The sequence below is a fragment of the Chrysoperla carnea genome, chromosome 3, assembly GCF_905475395.1.
Source record: "Chrysoperla carnea chromosome 3, inChrCarn1.1, whole genome shotgun sequence".
Lineage (NCBI taxonomy): Eukaryota > Metazoa > Arthropoda > Insecta > Neuroptera > Chrysopidae > Chrysoperla > Chrysoperla carnea.
This window is the reverse complement of record NC_058339.1, coordinates 9,246,117-9,264,448: the sequence shown is the minus strand read 5'-3', so window position 1 is coordinate 9,264,448 and position 18,332 is coordinate 9,246,117. Positions and strand designations below refer to the sequence as shown.

Below are 18,332 nucleotides of genomic sequence, written 5' to 3'. Positions count from 1 at the left end.
TATCAACTATAAATTTTTGCACCCAAATAGAATTTTTAGGCTGAGGAACATTCTAAATTTATATTTTAGACTAAACCTTAACTTCAAATATCCATTAAAAGGTGTCTTTCTTGTGTTTTCTTTTTTCGGGCAAAAACAATGCCTTTCTATCACAAAATTAATGAGAAATAGTGTAATATCATTGACAACAATATTATTAGACGTTTGTTCGCCATTATATTTATTTATTCTCTATTTGAAATTGTATACTTCTCTATTTTTATTTTTTGTTTAAACACTATTTCCGGTATAAATACCTAACTACTAGTTTTCATTGTGTGTATGGCGCTGTAAATAATTGTCTAGAAATTATCAGAATGCCGTTACAAGCGTTAAACAAAAAACCCGCTAATTTTGGGTCATTCTCTTCAGCTACGATACCAGTTTTTCATTAACTATCACTTATGTGCTCAATTCCGTGACCAGGACTCCTTATTGTTGAAACTTATTAAAGCTAGGTTAATTTTGAGCACAAATTTGAAAATTATGACCCAAATTTAGTAGAATTACATACTTGGTTTATCAAAATTGGATAAAATTTGGATGCTGTAGAGCAAAATTAAATTTTTTGGATTCTGATGACGTCATGAAGTTAAAAAATTCGATTTTTTTGATAAAATAGGCAAATTTGATCCGATCTGATTGGAATTTTGTTTGAAACCCACTAACTTTGAGTCATTTTTTTCAGCTCTGATGGCAGTTTTTCGCTAGCTATCACTTATCTGCTTAACTCCGTCAACAGGGCTCCATTTTCTTGATATAATTAGAGCTAGGTTAATTTTAATCACAAATTTGAAGAGTTTCATCCAAATTTAGTAGAATTTGCTTTTACTCTTATGTTAAATACTAGCAGTATACGAACTTTCATCAAAATCGTTAGAGCCAACCCGATATATATAAGGCGCAACCTAAATTCTTTCCACCGGCGCCATGAATCCTTGTTACGGTCCTGATAAATGCAATAATTCACTTATTCAAAGCACTATTGATATGAACTTCTCAGGGAAAAAACTTTCAGCCAGTTCAGTATAAGAGCCTTATAGTACGGTTGCGACCATCATTCTAAGATCAGAATATTTTTATAATTATACTGAACCTCGGACGTATAATCCTCATTCATACTTAATGAATTTGATGATTGTATGCAAATATAAGTGTAGGATATATTTATTTATAACTTCACAAACAGTGTTTATAATAGTTTTATGTAAAATATATTTATTGTTTATTTTATTTTATTTGCAGTATATTTTAAATTATTATGGAAAAAGTATACAAAAATTGTGTGTTAATTATGTGCTACTATTATATTTCCTCTAAATGGTTAAGATTCTTCTATTCATTGTACACTTACTTATTTATAAATTATACCAAATGCAAAAAAAGCAAAATTTACTGGGTAAACAACTGTTTCTCTTATATTTATTACCTACCTGTAGTAATACTACAGTAAAAGATGTTACAAAAACCGGCTAATTAAGGATGTATGAGCATGGTAGTGGGGGCACAAATTTAAAAATAGATATTTTCAATTTTGATGATAAATTTATATTATTACTTGACGATATAAGACGAAAAGTAAGAATAAAATTTTTCGATATCTGGCTTAATTTTCAAAATATCGAAAATTGAAAATTTTTTTTAATTATTTAGCTTTCGATATTTCGAAAACCAAGACACATATCGAAAAATTTTATTCTTATTTTTCGTCTACATTCATGAAGTTATAACAAAATTCATCATCAAAGTTGAAAATAAGATAAAAATAATTTCAACCCTTAATCTACCCTGCTCTTACATCCCTTATATGAACGGTGACACTTAGTTTTTTTCTTTTTTAATTCATTGCTAATATGTTTACTTTCTATTAAAAAGTTTTTTTTAAATTTGTTTTCATTCATTCCAAATGAAAATTATCAAAAACTTCCAAAATATGTCGTTTTTTGAGATTCCTCCATAAGAGCCAATGTATTTTATATCGATTTTTAATGACTTTTTTCTTAAAAATTTGCACGGATACCAAAGCTGGAATTTTAACCACATATTCTTTGAGTAAAAGACTACCTACGAACAAATTTTGAGCCTTTAAATCAAACATTGTTGTCATGCTCATACATCCTTAAGGAATTAGTGTTTGTTAAATAGTTGAAAAATTACTATACATGTATAACGTATACGTAATACAAATTGCCCATTTATTAATTTTTATACCATTGATTAATGCATATATATCAAGGTATACTAAGTTTAGTCTCAAGGTTGTAACGCTTAAAAATATTGATGCTACGAACAAAATTTTGGTATAGGTGTTCATAAAATCACCTAATTAGTCCATTTCTTTTCCATTTATCTGTCTGTCCGTCTGTCAACACGACAACTCAAAAACGAAAAGAGATATCAAGCTTAAATTTTAAATGAGCAACAAAGGCCAATTGGTTCTTCTGTCTGTAAGGCCCATCTTGTAAACCGTTAGAGATAGAACAACAATTTAAACGTAAAAAATTCTCCTTATAAAAAATTCCCGTGTGAGGGCAAATTAGGACAAAACTTTGGTTTGGTGTCCATTTTCTATAAAGCTATAAAAGATAGGGAGTTGAAAATTGGCAAGCAGCTTCAAATAGTGGTTTTCTGAAATAAGCTCGAAAAGCGAAAAATAAATTCTAGAAATACTTTCGAAAAATTGTGTTGCCGCCATAATTGTGTTGGTTTTTTAAACTCTTCTAATATAAAAATAATGCAAGCACTGATATTCAAGACTGTCTATACATGGTATTTCAACAATTAACTTTGTCAATTGTTTTTCACTTTAAGTCAACTTTTACATGGACTGTTGTATTTCTTTAACAATTTTTTGTTTATTAACAAATAGAAACATTTGGGCAACTAATTTATTGTTTAGGAATAATATCTGACACCTAAGAAAAATATTCCACCAAAATTTTATCCAATAGTGAGCGGTTTATTTCATTTTCCTTAATCGGTTACAACTTTGGCTGTACTATAGTATTTATCTACCTATGGGTAATGTAAGAATGTGGAAGTAGGAATTCTTTGAATACTTTGTAAAATATTCTACGGTCTGAATTATTCTGGTATTCAAAAAAGCGTAAATGTTATATTTGGGCCTGTATTCAAAACTTTTTATTTTCTAGGAATTTTAAAAAAACTGTACGAAATTATCTGTAATTTTATATCAGATTTCTGTGACGGTTTCGAATAGAATTTTATGTCTGATATCTGAATGTCTCGATTTCGATGACGGAGTTCCATATACATTTTATTTATAATCATAAATCACATGTTGATGGTATAAGAATATGATAAAAATAAAATGTTGTTATGACTGGTGGCAGTAACAAAACTTGAAAGTTATTAATATACTGACAGCTATGAAATCGAACAATTATTGTTTACAATCTGCATTTATAACTCTATACTACACAATACAATATATATCTAAATAAATGTTGTTGAAATCTTTATAACTTCCATATTCATATTTTGTTATAAACACCCATCGATTATATACAGTGTGTACAACACCATCACGGTTGGGTTAAAAAAAGGATTTGTTTGATTCAAATGACAAATGACATTTACTGTATAAAATCCTGAGAAAAGTCTGTAAGATCATTTTCAAGGCTCAAAATTTGATCCGATCTAATTGGAATTTTTTTTGAAACCCACTAATTTTTGGTCATTCTTTTCAGCTGTCATTCCAGTTTTTCGCTCGCTGTCACTTATCTGCTTAATTCCAAGACCAGAACTCCCCATTCTTGAAACCCATTATAGCTAGGTTAATTTGGTCACAAATTTGAAAATTATGACCCAAATATTGTACAATTACATACTTGGTTTGTCAAAATTGGATAAAATTTTGATGTGATAGGGCGAAACTAAATTTTTTGGATTCTGACGACGTCATAAAGTTCAAAAATTCGATTTTTTTGTTAACACAGGCAAATTTGATCCGATCTGATTGGAACTTTTTTTGAAACCCACTAATTTTGGGCCATTCTTTTCAGCTGCGATGTCAGTGTTTCACTAGCTATTACTTATGTGCTTAATTCCAAGACCAGAACTCCTTATTCTTGAAACCTATTATAGCTAGGTTAATTTTTATAACAAATTTGAAAATTATGACCCAAATTTAGTAGAATTACATACTTGGTTTATCAAAATTTAATAAAATTTGGATTTGATGGAGCAAAATTAAATTTTTTGGATTCTGATGACGTCATCAAGTTAAAAAATTCGATTTTTTCGATAACACAGGCAAATTTGATCCGATGTTATTGGAATTTTTTTTGAAACCCACTAATTTTGGGTCATTCTTTTCAGCTGTCATGCCAGTTTTTCGCTAGCTATGAATTATGACTCCACCTTCTTGAAACCTATTTGATCTAGAATAATTTTGATCACAAATTTGAAAAGTTTGACCCCAAATTTGAAAAGTATGAGCAAATTCCTTTCTGTAAGTCATTTTGTTTTATAATATTATGAAGCACCAATAATAATTTATTGAATACATTTACAAATCAGATACCAGAAGCTTGGATGCATATTTATTTAATTGAATTTCTGTCAATGATAAGTTATGATTTTAAAAAGATGTTTACAAAATAACTTGTAGGTATGATATTGAAACGAATATGATTTATTGTAATTATAATCATAACAAGAACCAATAATTAACCTGGTATCGATAATTCATTTTATTTAAACATATATATTGCTTCGAGGGCTCACAAATAAAATATATGCAGATTTAAATACAAATATTCAAATTCAAATTTAATTTCGATGAGGTATGCCTCAATTTCATATCAGAAATCATCATATTACTAGGGCCAGCCGAAACTTGTTATTTCGTTTTTCTTGAAAAATCTTAAGGTAGTACTGTCGGTAATAAACTTTGCATTCAGAATTTAATGAAACTTGGCATAATTGTATCATTATATCATAATTAACCAGTTATATTTTTAGGGTTCTTCAGAGAACTGAAAATCTGAACGTCCAGTTTTGTGAAATAAAATAAAATCTGTGATTTCCCATAAGGGTCAATGTTAACATATCTTTAAAATATCTTTTTTTTTTCAGTTCTCTGAAGGTCTCTAAAAATTTAACTGCTTAATTATGATATAATAATGGACAACTATGCCAAGTTTCATGAAATTCTGGATGCAAAGTCTATTACCGATAGTATTACCTTATATTCTTAATTCCTAAAAAATAATTATTTAATGTGACTGGGTCAGCTAGTATTATTATAAAAATGGCAGTACTATATTTACTATAATAAAATTAAAATATCTACTTAATCAAAATTCAATATTAGACTTTAGAGTTACGGAAGATTGCAATGATTAATCAAAATTTAATTTTAGACTAAAGAGAAACGAATGATTATGTTATGCCATAAATAAGGTTTTACTATAACGCTTTGGGACAAGTCAAATGTAAAATGAAATTTATAATAATTTATTAAATAGAAATTTGTTAATTAAATTGTAATTAAACATAATTTAATATTATAGGTAGATATCACTTGTTACTAGCGGCATTTCTTCTTTTATTTAATAATTAAATTAAAAAATTTCTTGTTTATATGTATAAATGTACGTATAATACTTTCAAAAGAAAAGAATCATTCTCAGAAATTTTCATTAATAACAACCAACCTTGATTCATTTATATCCGATTAGGATAATACTCTTTTTATTTAGTATTTGCAAGAAATATAAGATTAACAATGTTGTATTGTTTTGTCTTACTTACTTAGTAAGTAGATTATATTATTTTTATTCATATTTCCCCCAAAAACATAGACTTATGCACTGTTTCAAAGGTCAATGGGACGGATGGGAGTCGATATACTGATAAACTAATTTTTTTTTCCGCTACCATTGATTATTTTTGGCTTGGAGTTTTGGTTTCGATATGCAAAGTTTACTAGACGTGTCAATCTTATTATTCGGATTCGATTTCATAATTTGGGAAAAATTACCTTGGTGGTAATATTTTTTTTTGAGATTTTTGTGTTTTTAAACTTCAGTGGAGTCGCTTTAAATTGAAGTGCCTGTTAGTTACTTTCCTGTTAAGTAGCTCAGTTAATTAATGCGTAACCAATTCCGTTCAAGGTATGCCTAAAATAGCGGATTCTATTTCCGCCAACTCAACGAAAATTAATTTAATTAATAGTTGTGACAGGCTGGTGTAGTGCATGGTATATGTATGAAGGCGGTGCACCCAGCCTCTGAAAATAATTTAGAAGCTGATAAATAAAATTGTCAGCGGAAAAGGTGGTAAAACACATATGATGGTATCACAATGGGCTCTATAGCCTAAGTAGTTCTTCGAGGGCAGACTATCTTCTCTTTTCGCTGTTTTTAAAAGAGATTGCACTTATTCAAAAACTGAAATAGAAATGAGAAATTCCATATAAATAAAAAAATCATTTAATAAGAAATATATAATGAAGGAGAAATATGACTTCAGTGATAGAGCTCTGATGTTCTGTACGATTTTTATATTATACATTTTATTTGTATATTAATCTTTATCTACCAGGCATATTAAAATTACAAATATGGAACAACAGTCCATGGCTAAACCCTGCCACGGAGAATACTTGCATAAAATGTATTTATAATAAAGAAAGCTTGCACGAAGTTTTTTTTTTTTAAATATTAATTCGTTTAGCTCACTCAAATAGTACCATGATTCAAAATTACAAAATTAAATGCTTCAAGCATTAAAGTTGAGTAAAATTAAATCGATTCTAGTGAGTACATTTTTGTGACCATGTTAGCATAAGTAAGATAGATACAATACGTTAAAACGTTGGGAAACTTGCAAATAAATAAATAGTAGATACAAGCTCCTTACTTGCCATTATCTAATATTTGCCATCGTATAGTTGCTATCTCTTCAGACAACAATATCTGAGCCAAGAAAATAGAGAATGAACCAAGGTTCATTGATTGCATCCTTGGTACTACATCTTACCCTAATATTATTGATTATATTTTAGGTTGGAAATATATTTGCTATTCAAATGTATTATATTTTTATCTATTCATTCCTCCCTTGTATTTAAATTAAAATAGATAGGAAAAATGCTTTACATTTTCGTTCCAGTTTCGAATTGTGAGACTCAAATTTCTAATTTTTAAACACGCTTAATATCCATCTATATATTTCAGTGAACGGGCGGCAACTTTAGCTCAATGTTAAAAAAGTAAACTTCTTCTTATTCTGATATACGCTGTATATGTAATACTTTAATCAGTTTGTAAAAAAGCTTGTTCTTTAAATAAGCGCTCAAATCATGTCTTCGTAATATAAAAAGACGTTGCAGAAGACTGAAACAACATTCTCTGGTTTACATTTACAATTATTTTCTTTTTTAGATGAAATTCTCTCATAAATAGTTCGTTATTGAAAGGTAGCAAATGTATTGTTGGCCAAAACCAAATAAATATTTACATTACCATGTGTGTTTGTACCATCTAGGCTAGGCATATACATATCTGTAGTATGACAGAATACATCCGTTTAGTAATGCATCTAAGCGAGAGGTATTATATACATGTGTTGTAAGACTACAGATACGATACGACAGATCTTCTGTTGTATGCAGTGATGATTGATGAACTTACTAGTTATCTGTAACTAAAAAACTCCCACTCTCCAAGCGTCTTCCAACTAATGTTCAATACATGTATATAATACCTCTCGCTTAGATGCATTCCTAAACGGATGTATTCTGTCATACTACAGACATGTATATGCCTAGATGGTACAAACACACATGGTATAGTATAATAATAGTTACAAACAGGAATACTATTACTCTGCCTCTAGTCCGATAAAATAAATACTTGTACCTATTCTTTGTACTAGCATGATGATATTTTTTATGAATTATTCATTTAAACGTATGTTGTTGCATTCAAAATAATAATAATAGTTCGATAGCACATAAAGTAACTATTATTTTATAGTGTGTTTGTAATGTTGCGTTGTGATATCTATGTTTATAAATGTGATTTTTATAGAATATTTATTGTATAAAATATTTAAAATGATAAGGGAAGGTTTAGTACCTAAAATCGAAAATTACAAATATGCGCATTAAAATATCACAATGGAAATTTGTTGGTTAACATTTGGTGTGTGATTTTTATACCATGTATATATGTAATATACAAGGTATACTAAATTAGTTCCAAGTTTGTAACGCTTAAAAATATTGATGCTACCAAGAAAATTTTGGTATAGGCGTTCATAAAATGACCTAATTAGTTCATTTTCGGTTTTCCGTCTGTCTGTCAACATGATAACTCAAAAACGAAAAAAATATGGAGCTAAAATTTTTACAACGTATTCAGAACGTAAAAAGTGAGGTCGACTTCGTAAATAAGCAACGTTGGTCAATTGAGTCTTGGATCCGTGGGATCCATTTTGTCAACCGTTAAAGATATAACAAAAGGTTTATGGTAAAAAATGTTCCTTATAAAATAATAAAGAACTTTTGTTTTAAATAGTTTTTCGTAAACATCACTGTTTACTCGTGAGAAATTAGGCGCAAATTGTATGTATTATATGGGAATATCAGTTATGTACGTGTGACATAAATGTATATATGTAATGTGATAAGAGTCATCAACACTATACAAAGTATTTCAACAATTTACTCAGTCAATTGTTTGTTTAACTCTTTACTACCTATTTCTTATTATGTATATAGTGAAACACAACTTGCACCTCCGTCACAATACGATATTATTTCTTCACGTATTTACGTACCCTTAGGTTATAAAATACGAATTCGATCGTGAGATTATCACCACCCACAATTCAATTGAAATAAAAAGTTGCTTGCTTCTTATGTATTTATACAGAATATTATTGAGAATAAAATAATAATCGCATTCAACAAACTGCATTCAAATCACAATCGTTGAAATTAAATATCCACACATAGATAGATAATCTTATTTTTTTTTTTACCATAGTATATACGAAATATATCAAGGTATACTAAGTTTAGCCCCAAGTTTGTAATGCTACGAACAACATTTTGGTACAAATGTCCATAAAATCACCTATAATACGTCGAATACGTCATTATCGGTTGTCTGTTTGCCTGTCCGTCTGTCCGTCCGTAAACACTAAACTATTCTCAATAAATAACGTTTATAAGACAATTCTTAAATGATCAGTGGTCATATTAAATAAAATAAAAGCATCTGGACACAATCACTATAAAATGTAAAGAGCTTGTGTTTATTAGTAGTTAATTTCACGCAAAACATATAGAAATGCGTGTAAATTCCATTTATATGTCATGATTATTCAATAAATTGCATTTTTATCTTGTTAAATATATGCAAGTAATTTTATTATTATTATTATTGCTATTTCATTTTAAACTGCCAGTTGAAAGTTTTTGCTTACTTGTACACCATTTCTGTACTTAAAAATTATAAAAATTGACAACAAACTTGGTTTATGGCTGTATAAAAGCTGGTAAGCCAAGCGTACATTTCCTGAACTGGGACTTGCATGCCAAATCAATGCTGACCCTGCCTTAATTTCTTTGAAAAGCATCTCATTTTCTATTTAGGAAGTATTTTGAAACGTTACTCTTTGTAGTAACATGCGACTAAACCCTTGCATGACGAATATTTATGTCGTGGACTTTCGATTACAAATACTTTACAAGTGTAACAATCTCCTCGGTATAGGATTAAAATATTCTCTAATGGTTGGTAAGTAACATCTTGAAGCTCCAATCTGTGTATTGTTTTAGTATTGATCATACATACAACGCGCATTTATAACAGTGAATATGATAGGATAAAAATAGACAAGGATGAAAATATCCATCAAACTCAAACATTATAGTAAACAAAATTGTTTATTTGTAATATAAAATTTTATATTTATTTTTATTTGAATCTTTTATGTTAATATTACTGGAAGAGTCCGTATTTAGAATAATGTAGTGATTTTGGTGAGTCGTAATAACGTCGTTCAAAACTCTTGAACTTTATTAAAACAAGTAAATATTTCATTTTATTTTTTTCGGGAAAAATAAGAAAAGTTGGTACAAATTTGTACACCTAGGGTTTAAAGGGTCAAAATTCTTATAAGCGTGAATACTACAATACATTTTATTATTCGATTTCGTTAAAAATACCAATATTGTCTCCATTTTTGTAATAAATGACGGTGCACAATTAATGAATTAGTCTAAATTAGGATATTTAAATTTTATTATATTTACTTTTTAGGATATTTAAAACATCCTAATTTAAAGGTCCGAATTCCGCACCAAAATGACGGAATTCGGACCTTTAAAGTGTGGAACAGATAGAAATGAGAATAAAACAATATCCCGACAATGATGCGTTACTTTACATAAGCATTAAGGGCTTTATAGTAAATGTTTATAAACATTATACACACAATTACTTAATTTGTTTATAATATACTTATTAAAAAAATAAATATTATAAACTTCTCATCTAACTCTTATTTGTAGATCAAAGACTTACAATTTTACTGTATGTAAAACTATTTCTAAGAACCCGCCTAGATATGTGTGTGTATACAGCGCGAGCGGTTTCTCCTTGGTGATTATTTGACAAATGTGAACACATTTCAATTACCTAAACGTGCCGCTTGAACACGTTGTTTAATGTTTAACACACAAAAATTGATTTCAATAATTTATAAAGCAAAATGGTTTTGTTCCATAAAAAGACTTTTATCCCTATTATATTATAAATGTGAAAGTAAGCATGTTTGTTTGTTTGTTTGTTACGCTTTCACGCTAAAACTAGCGAATGGTTTTTAATGAAACTGTACAGCAATATAGCTTATACTTCAGAATAACACATGAACTATAATTTATAAAGATATATTTAAAAAAAATTAATAAAATAAAAAACTTTCATTTAATTTGACATTTACCATATTCTGGTAGCCCTATTAGCTCAGTTGATTAAGGCGTAACCATACCATCCGCTGTATGCTTAGGGTAGCGGGTTCGATTCCCGCCGTCGCAACAAAATTAATTTAATTAATAGTTGTGATGGGCTGGTGTATTGCATGGCATATGCATGAAGGAGGTGCACTCAGCCTCAGAAATTGAGGAGCTGATAAATGAAATTATCAGCAGAAAGGTGGTCAAACACATATATGGTATCACAATGGGCTCTATAGTGTGTACTTCGTGGACAGCCAATATAAAATAACCTACCATTTTTTTTAAATTTTTATAGAAATCTTTTAATCGTTTTTACTTGTCCACATTTGTCCACAGCAAAACAAGAGCCTTAAATTAAATGTGTTTTCATATTAACTAATTTTTATGAGAAATGAAAATTGTTTGTCTTAAAAGTCGATCAAAGAATTGTGTACTTCATAAAAATTCAATTACATTATTAACTAGTTAAAGTATATAATTGTCACTTAAATATCATTAAGTAATTAAATTTTAAATAACAATGGTAGTTTTAATTTAATTTCATGTTCTTTACAATTCCTTTTTAATTCTTTTTTAATTCAAAGAATGTTGTCATTTGTTAATTTAAAGGTAATAAAATAAAAATAGTTTAATTTTTAAACGAACAAATTGATTAATTATACATTATCTATTGATTTATTGTTATTGTTGTTAATTAGTACCTAATGAATTAATTATTGTATGTTAACGTTATTGAATGTTTAATAAATTACAAATACCTACGATTAGTAAACTAATTTAACAGTTATTTGACATTTTATTTGTGTCTCACATTTTGTTCTTCTGAATATTAGATTCACGTGTTCAGCAGCTAGTTTAATTAAAATTTTACATAATTTATAATTCAATTTTGATTGAATTCTAGTTATTTTGAATTTTCAAATTATTGAAAATTGAAAATTTTCTTTAATTATCCAGCTTTCGATATTTCGAAGGAAGGCAAATATCGAAAGCTTTTATTTTCAAGTTATAATAGGGTTCATTTTCACAGTTGAAAATGAGAATTTTTTGAACTTTATGACGTCATAAAAGTGCAAAATATTTGCTCTACCACACGCAAATTTTGACTATTTTGAATCAATCAAATATTTTGAGTCATTTTTTTCAAAATCTGGTCAAATTTAACGTATCTCCAATAAATGTCGAAAATGTAGTATCGTGGTTTCCACAATAAATTTTGAAATTGTAAAATGTGGCCTTTTTCTGATTGTTTCAATTATTATTGAATGGAAAATATAAATATTTTAATAAATTTTCTTTTTCATTACAGAGCTTCCAACGGTAATCGATTATCCGCTGATAATGTGAATTGTTCGGTCCCCGGTGATATTATACTAGAAAAACCCCGTGTAACCCCATCTCCCCGACAAGTACATCCAGTATGCGAAGAAAAAGCACAATTACTTGCATATGAAAATACAAAAAAACCAAATAATAGTCGTGACACAAACTCTATCCATCCACCAACAACACTAACGCCATTAGTGATGCCAATGACACAACAACACACATCCACAATGCAATATCCATTAACACCAAATATTTGTGTAGAAGGTGGTCGTATAGAGTTTATAAAAACATCACCAGATGTCGACAATGTATCATCACAACAACACCAAATGAATCGTTTAACGACGCCACCATCACCGACGCTACCACCACGATATACAGCAGCAGCGTCGCCACCAACACCGATCGCACATAGACGACGCTCAACGGTTACATGTGAAACTATTGCTATACAAGAGAAACCAGAAACTGTATCACGCTCACAACAAACTACGGATTTTATTGAAAAGTACGACATCGAAAAGGTAGGACACTACAATTCATTTATTTATTTTTATATCCTTTTTATAATTTACGTACATTATTTTTATTACTTTTATGTTTCTTCGAGTTTGGTGTAGGGATTTGCTTAAAACTTACATTTTTTTATTAACAAAGTTTCCAAAAATTACTAAAAATTCCTAGGTTATCGGGCTTTTTATTATTATTTTATCTTTAAAAGTTGGCCGAAAAAAAAATGAATCATGTAAGTTATCCTTTTCAATTGGATATTTCTATTTCAAATAATCTAGAGGGTGTGATAAAAAACTATCTAAAATATTTAGACAATCTTTTAGTTTATAATAATACCAAAAAAATGTAAGGTTGTCGACGATATAAAAACAAAATTTTATTTAATTATGAGTTATTGAAGATCCATCATTTGATGAACAGATACGAATATAGTTATTGATGATTGAAGAGCCATATTTATATTATCAAATTTATAAGCCTCACTTTCACACAATATATTATATATTTTTGTATTTGCGTGGTATTGTAAAACTAAAAATAACTCATTACTTGACTACAAAGCATGTATTTTGTTTATATGTATGTACCGTACAATAAACCAAAACTTTTTTACAAACTGTAGTTTTAAAATCATCGTAAAATGCTTATATCATTTGTATTTCTAGGCTAGTTTTTGTCTTTCTTTTTTAGGGAATTTTGATATTTTGTTTGAAGGTATGCGACTGAATTTTTCCAAAAGTTTTAGAAAGAATTCTTATAGAAGCTCAAATGAATGAATAGATTAAACATATACCAAAGATTGTAAAACTTATTTATTTTATATTTATTTGAAAGTTTATTTATAGAATTTAAATAATCAGGCTTATGACAGTTTATGACAAAATAAATTTATAAATTTTGTACACGTTTGTATAAACTACTTGGATTGGATGCAATACGTGTAGGTATTATTTTATATAGTTATACTAGCTGGGAACTACCCGCTTTGCTGGGCAACATCCCCACTTGCACCCCTCCCTCCACATTTCCTTGCGTTGGATAACAGTTTTGTAATGTACACGTCATGCTCTTTTATTTGATACCCCACTTAGGTATATTTATAAATATTCGATATTTCCTTCCCACTTTCTCGCTACACCTTTCTACCCTCCGAAGGTTAAAAAAATTTCTAAATGTAATTTAAAACATTCTGAGCAAGTTTTGAACTATTAAAAGCCATAATTGAAAAATATGAATTTTTTATTCATGAACACCCCCGCAACCCCCCTTGTGGGTGGAATTTCGTAAAATCCGTTCTTAGCTGACCTCTACTTGGCAAAAGGAATATTCCTGCCAAATTTCAAGTCTCTAGGTCTTATAGTTCCAGAGATATCGTGATGAGTGACTATCTATATCTATAGAAAGTCTCCTATATATTTATAGATAATATATTTTTAGGTGTTATTATGTAGTTATTAAATTGGATGGTGAATGAATAATATTAAAAGATTTTATTACTATATTAAAAACACTTTTAAATTCAGTATTTATTTATATTTATATTATTTTATTCATAAATGTTATTATAGTTGTTATATTATGGAGTTCCATGATTATTTTTAAACTGCATACTAAAATTTTGAATTATTGACGAATAACTACTAAAATGATGGTATTTTAAGACTACTATGTAGGTGATTATGTGAGTAACACAAAGTTAAAAAAAAATTTTGGTATATGCCACGCAATCTTATTCTTTTTGGGTATACATATAAGTGGAGTTTTTATGATTGGATTATCGTTGCTCAAGAGATAGATTTCTAAGTCCAGTAAATAGAGTTCTTTGAACAAATTTGTTAATATTTGCTAGTTCAGGATGAATTAACCATTAGAAATGACATGTTTGCATTCTGAAGTTCTCACGGGAAATAACTGTAAAAAGAGGTAAAAATCATTAATTAATCTTTTCTCCCCTAATAATTATTATTAGACAAAGTCACAGCGAAATGTGGCCGGATTTATATAGTAAGATAATAATTTACATTTTATAATTATGAAATTTTAATTATTCGTACTATAATAATTTAAAAAAATTTGTTAAAAAGCCCAATTATTCCATAGCTTTCACTTCTATGGACATGATTGCCTTTTATTGTTTTAAACCATGTATATATGAAATATATCAAAGTATACTAAGTTTAGTCCCAAGTTTGTAACGCTTAAAAATATTGATACTACAAACAAAATTTTGGTATTGTTTGTTTTCACTTGTTTTATTATTGTTTAAAGTTTCCGAGAAAAAGATTCAATCCGTTATATTTTTCAAACCTATCAAACGGGTTGAAGTCTAAATGAACGAACATGTCAGTTATTCAGCATTTATCAATAAACGAAAACTACCTTTCACATTAGACCTTTGACCGTACATTGTCATTGACTTTATTGACATATTTTCTTGATTTTGATCTCTACCATTCGATAGATAATTAAAATTCCAAAATATTGATATATAGAACTTGACTGTACGTGCGATAGCAACAAAAATAAAAACCAACTTATCCGTGTATTGACAGGGAGTTGTATCTTTCCCCACCACCACGAATACAAAAACTCGGTTTTAGACTCAATGCATGACTCCAAACACCCCCTAAAAATAGAAAACATAGAAAAAACATGTTTTTTTTAACGATTTTTGTATGACATAACATAACATATTTTGTATGTGTTACAGCGATGCTTTAATTTCAGCGAAATTTATTTTTCTAATTTTTTTAAGGTCATTTTTGTGTAATAGTTTTACACATCTTGTAAAAGTTTAACAGTTTTAACAATATGAATCCTAACCAAACATATATAATATTTGTATAAAACCTTATACGGGCTACAATGAAGAACCTAAATAAATTAGTTAAAAAGCAGCCAGCCAAGTTGACTTTTAAATAAACCCTTTCAATTTATACTATTTCCCTAAATACTGTTAATATGTTGCCTTATAGTTAATATGTCAAATTTTATTTCATAAACTTTACAAATCCTTTTTGTTAATTTTAAAATTGTTCATAATATAATAACAGGTCAGCATTATATATCGTTTAGTATTACTATTTACTACTTTATATAAAACAATATTTGTTTACAATGTATAATATGTGAAACAAAATGAAAAATTAATCCTAACTAAAGACATAAAAGATGCATTATGTTTGAACCGAATTGATCACATTTTCAATATCAGACAACTTTATTACAGCTAAGATTATTTCATTATATAGGGTGAATATTTGTTAGTTTAATTCTTCCGTAAATGAAAAAATATACCATTTACTGTTTATATATTCATTTTGGTAAAATTTTTTGCATCATAATTTTTTAATCATTATCAGTAAAAAGTAGATTTTTAATTATTATCAGTAAAAGGTAACAATTGCTATGGTTATAATACTAAAGTGTGTTCGTGGTAGATGAATAACTGCTTCTTTTCTTATTCTAATATTAACATTAACATTGTTTTGGAACTTCATGAAACTCGGTGGATGGGCTTACTTTGATCCAAAAAGTATAAAAATCAGGTTAATTTAATGATTGGATGCAGTGTTTCTGAGACATCGCAATATTTGGATCGATTTTAGTCCGTATCGCAAAAACTATTCGACCAGTCATCAAATGCACCCGATTTTTTTACTTTTTGGATCAAAATTACCTTATATACTGAGTTTTATCGAAATTGGAGATAAAATTTTTTTCGTATTTTTTCAATTTTCCAGGGTTTTCTGATATACTCAGTGCAGTAGGAATATAAATACATTTTTAAAATTGAAAAACTGATTATTTAATGATTTTTACTTGTGTAAAACATCTCTTTTCGCTATTTCGAGTGTTTTGGAACTAGAAAGAGTGGGAGCAGGGTAGGTGAAAGTTATAACGCACGCACGGTTGTCTTCATTTTTAAGCCCAGCAAAGCGGCCGTGTGTGCAAGTACAAAAAATAAAAATGTTTATTGACTTTAAAACCATCGTTATATGTTTTATGTTTGACTTTTACATGTTCAAGCTGTATCAAATAGTACCTCTATATACGATTTACAACAAAACATCAAATATATGAACGAAAAGATGGCAAACCCTATATTAGCAACTAGTTATTGCTGTTGTGATTTGCATTTAAAATTGGATTTAAAGCAATTTAGTAACAGTTTTGTCACTTTACATTATTAGCTTGTTTCTGTTCTTTGTACATATTGTATTTTATATATAAATGGCTATGTAAAACATCCCACTGTCTTTCAAAAACAGGAATAATCTTTAGCAAATTAAATAAAAATACTGTTTGAGAAAATTACGTGTAGTATAAATTTTTTATTGAATCTTAAATATATTAAACTAATAATTATGAAGAGAATTTAATTATTATCGCAAATTATTATTTCCATAAAGCGTTACCGCATTATATCTTTAAGTAACAAGTGGAATTTACAAAATTTAAAAACACCCCGACAAATTTTTCGGTACGGGATCCTAAACTCGCACTTGAAACATATCTAACAACATTCTCCATTAAATTACATTCTTCCGAAAAGCCTTTTCCAAGCAGAACCGATTTTATTCTTTTTGTTCAAATGATATGTCGTTTTTTGTTTAAACTCCTATATATTATTATAAATATGAAAGTAAGTTTGTTTATTTGTTTCTTTGTTTATTCCGTTTTTTCGATAAATCTTATCAATGGATTTTAATGAAACTTTGCAATAATAAAGCTTATACCTCAGAATAACACATCAGCTATGATTTATAAAGATATTCGTCCATGAGCATCATTGTAAGCATAAATTAAAGATTTTTTCCATATAGTCTTAAACCATTGTTTTTATAGTCTTTCCACGTAGTGTTTACGTTGTCTTAAACCACGCGTAAAGGACATATTGAGAGCTACGCTTTTTTATTTCTTGACCCAGAAAATTTTTAATTGCCCCATTGAATTTGTACCTTTTTCATGCTCTAAGGAATGTCAGTAGTCCAACATTTTGAACATTTGTTTCAAAGTGTTGACAGTGCCGGAAAATCATCCTGCCGGATCCGTGCCGGATCAACTTCTTATAGTATGAAATGGATAGATATTTCTTACTTTTGACCTGGCAGACGAGACTTTTCCAAGACTACTACCTACTTCATCCACACAAATTTTTGACTTATTGCAAATACTGTACGGTAGCTTTAAACTTATGAAGAGGTTTACTCTACGTACAGGATAGTAAAGTAGGTTCTATGAATCATGTGTGAATTCAGTATCAGAAATCAAATTCGAAAAAGCTTCTTAATTTATTTTCATTTAGTTCAATATTGTTGCGCGTAAGTTTACAATAATAAATTGTTTCTTTTATCATAAGAAATACTATTTTGTAAACTGCTGCATCTTACAAATTTTTTTTTACATGACAAATATAGGATAATTTATTTTCCTATTCAAGTAACAAAAA

At 28.5% G+C, this 18,332-nt stretch overlaps 1 protein-coding gene across 2 annotated transcripts in view; it reads left to right on the top strand.

The window, feature by feature from the left end:
• LOC123295728 overlaps positions 1-18,332 on the top strand; it is a 512,151-nt gene that overhangs the window by 219,298 nt on the left and 274,521 nt on the right. For both annotated transcript variants that reach the window (XM_044877164.1, XM_044877165.1), the window contains exon 2: positions 12,348-12,891. In XM_044877164.1, coding sequence (XP_044733099.1) covers positions 12,348-12,891 — 544 coding nt within the window. The remainder of the gene's footprint in view (positions 1-12,347; positions 12,892-18,332) is intronic.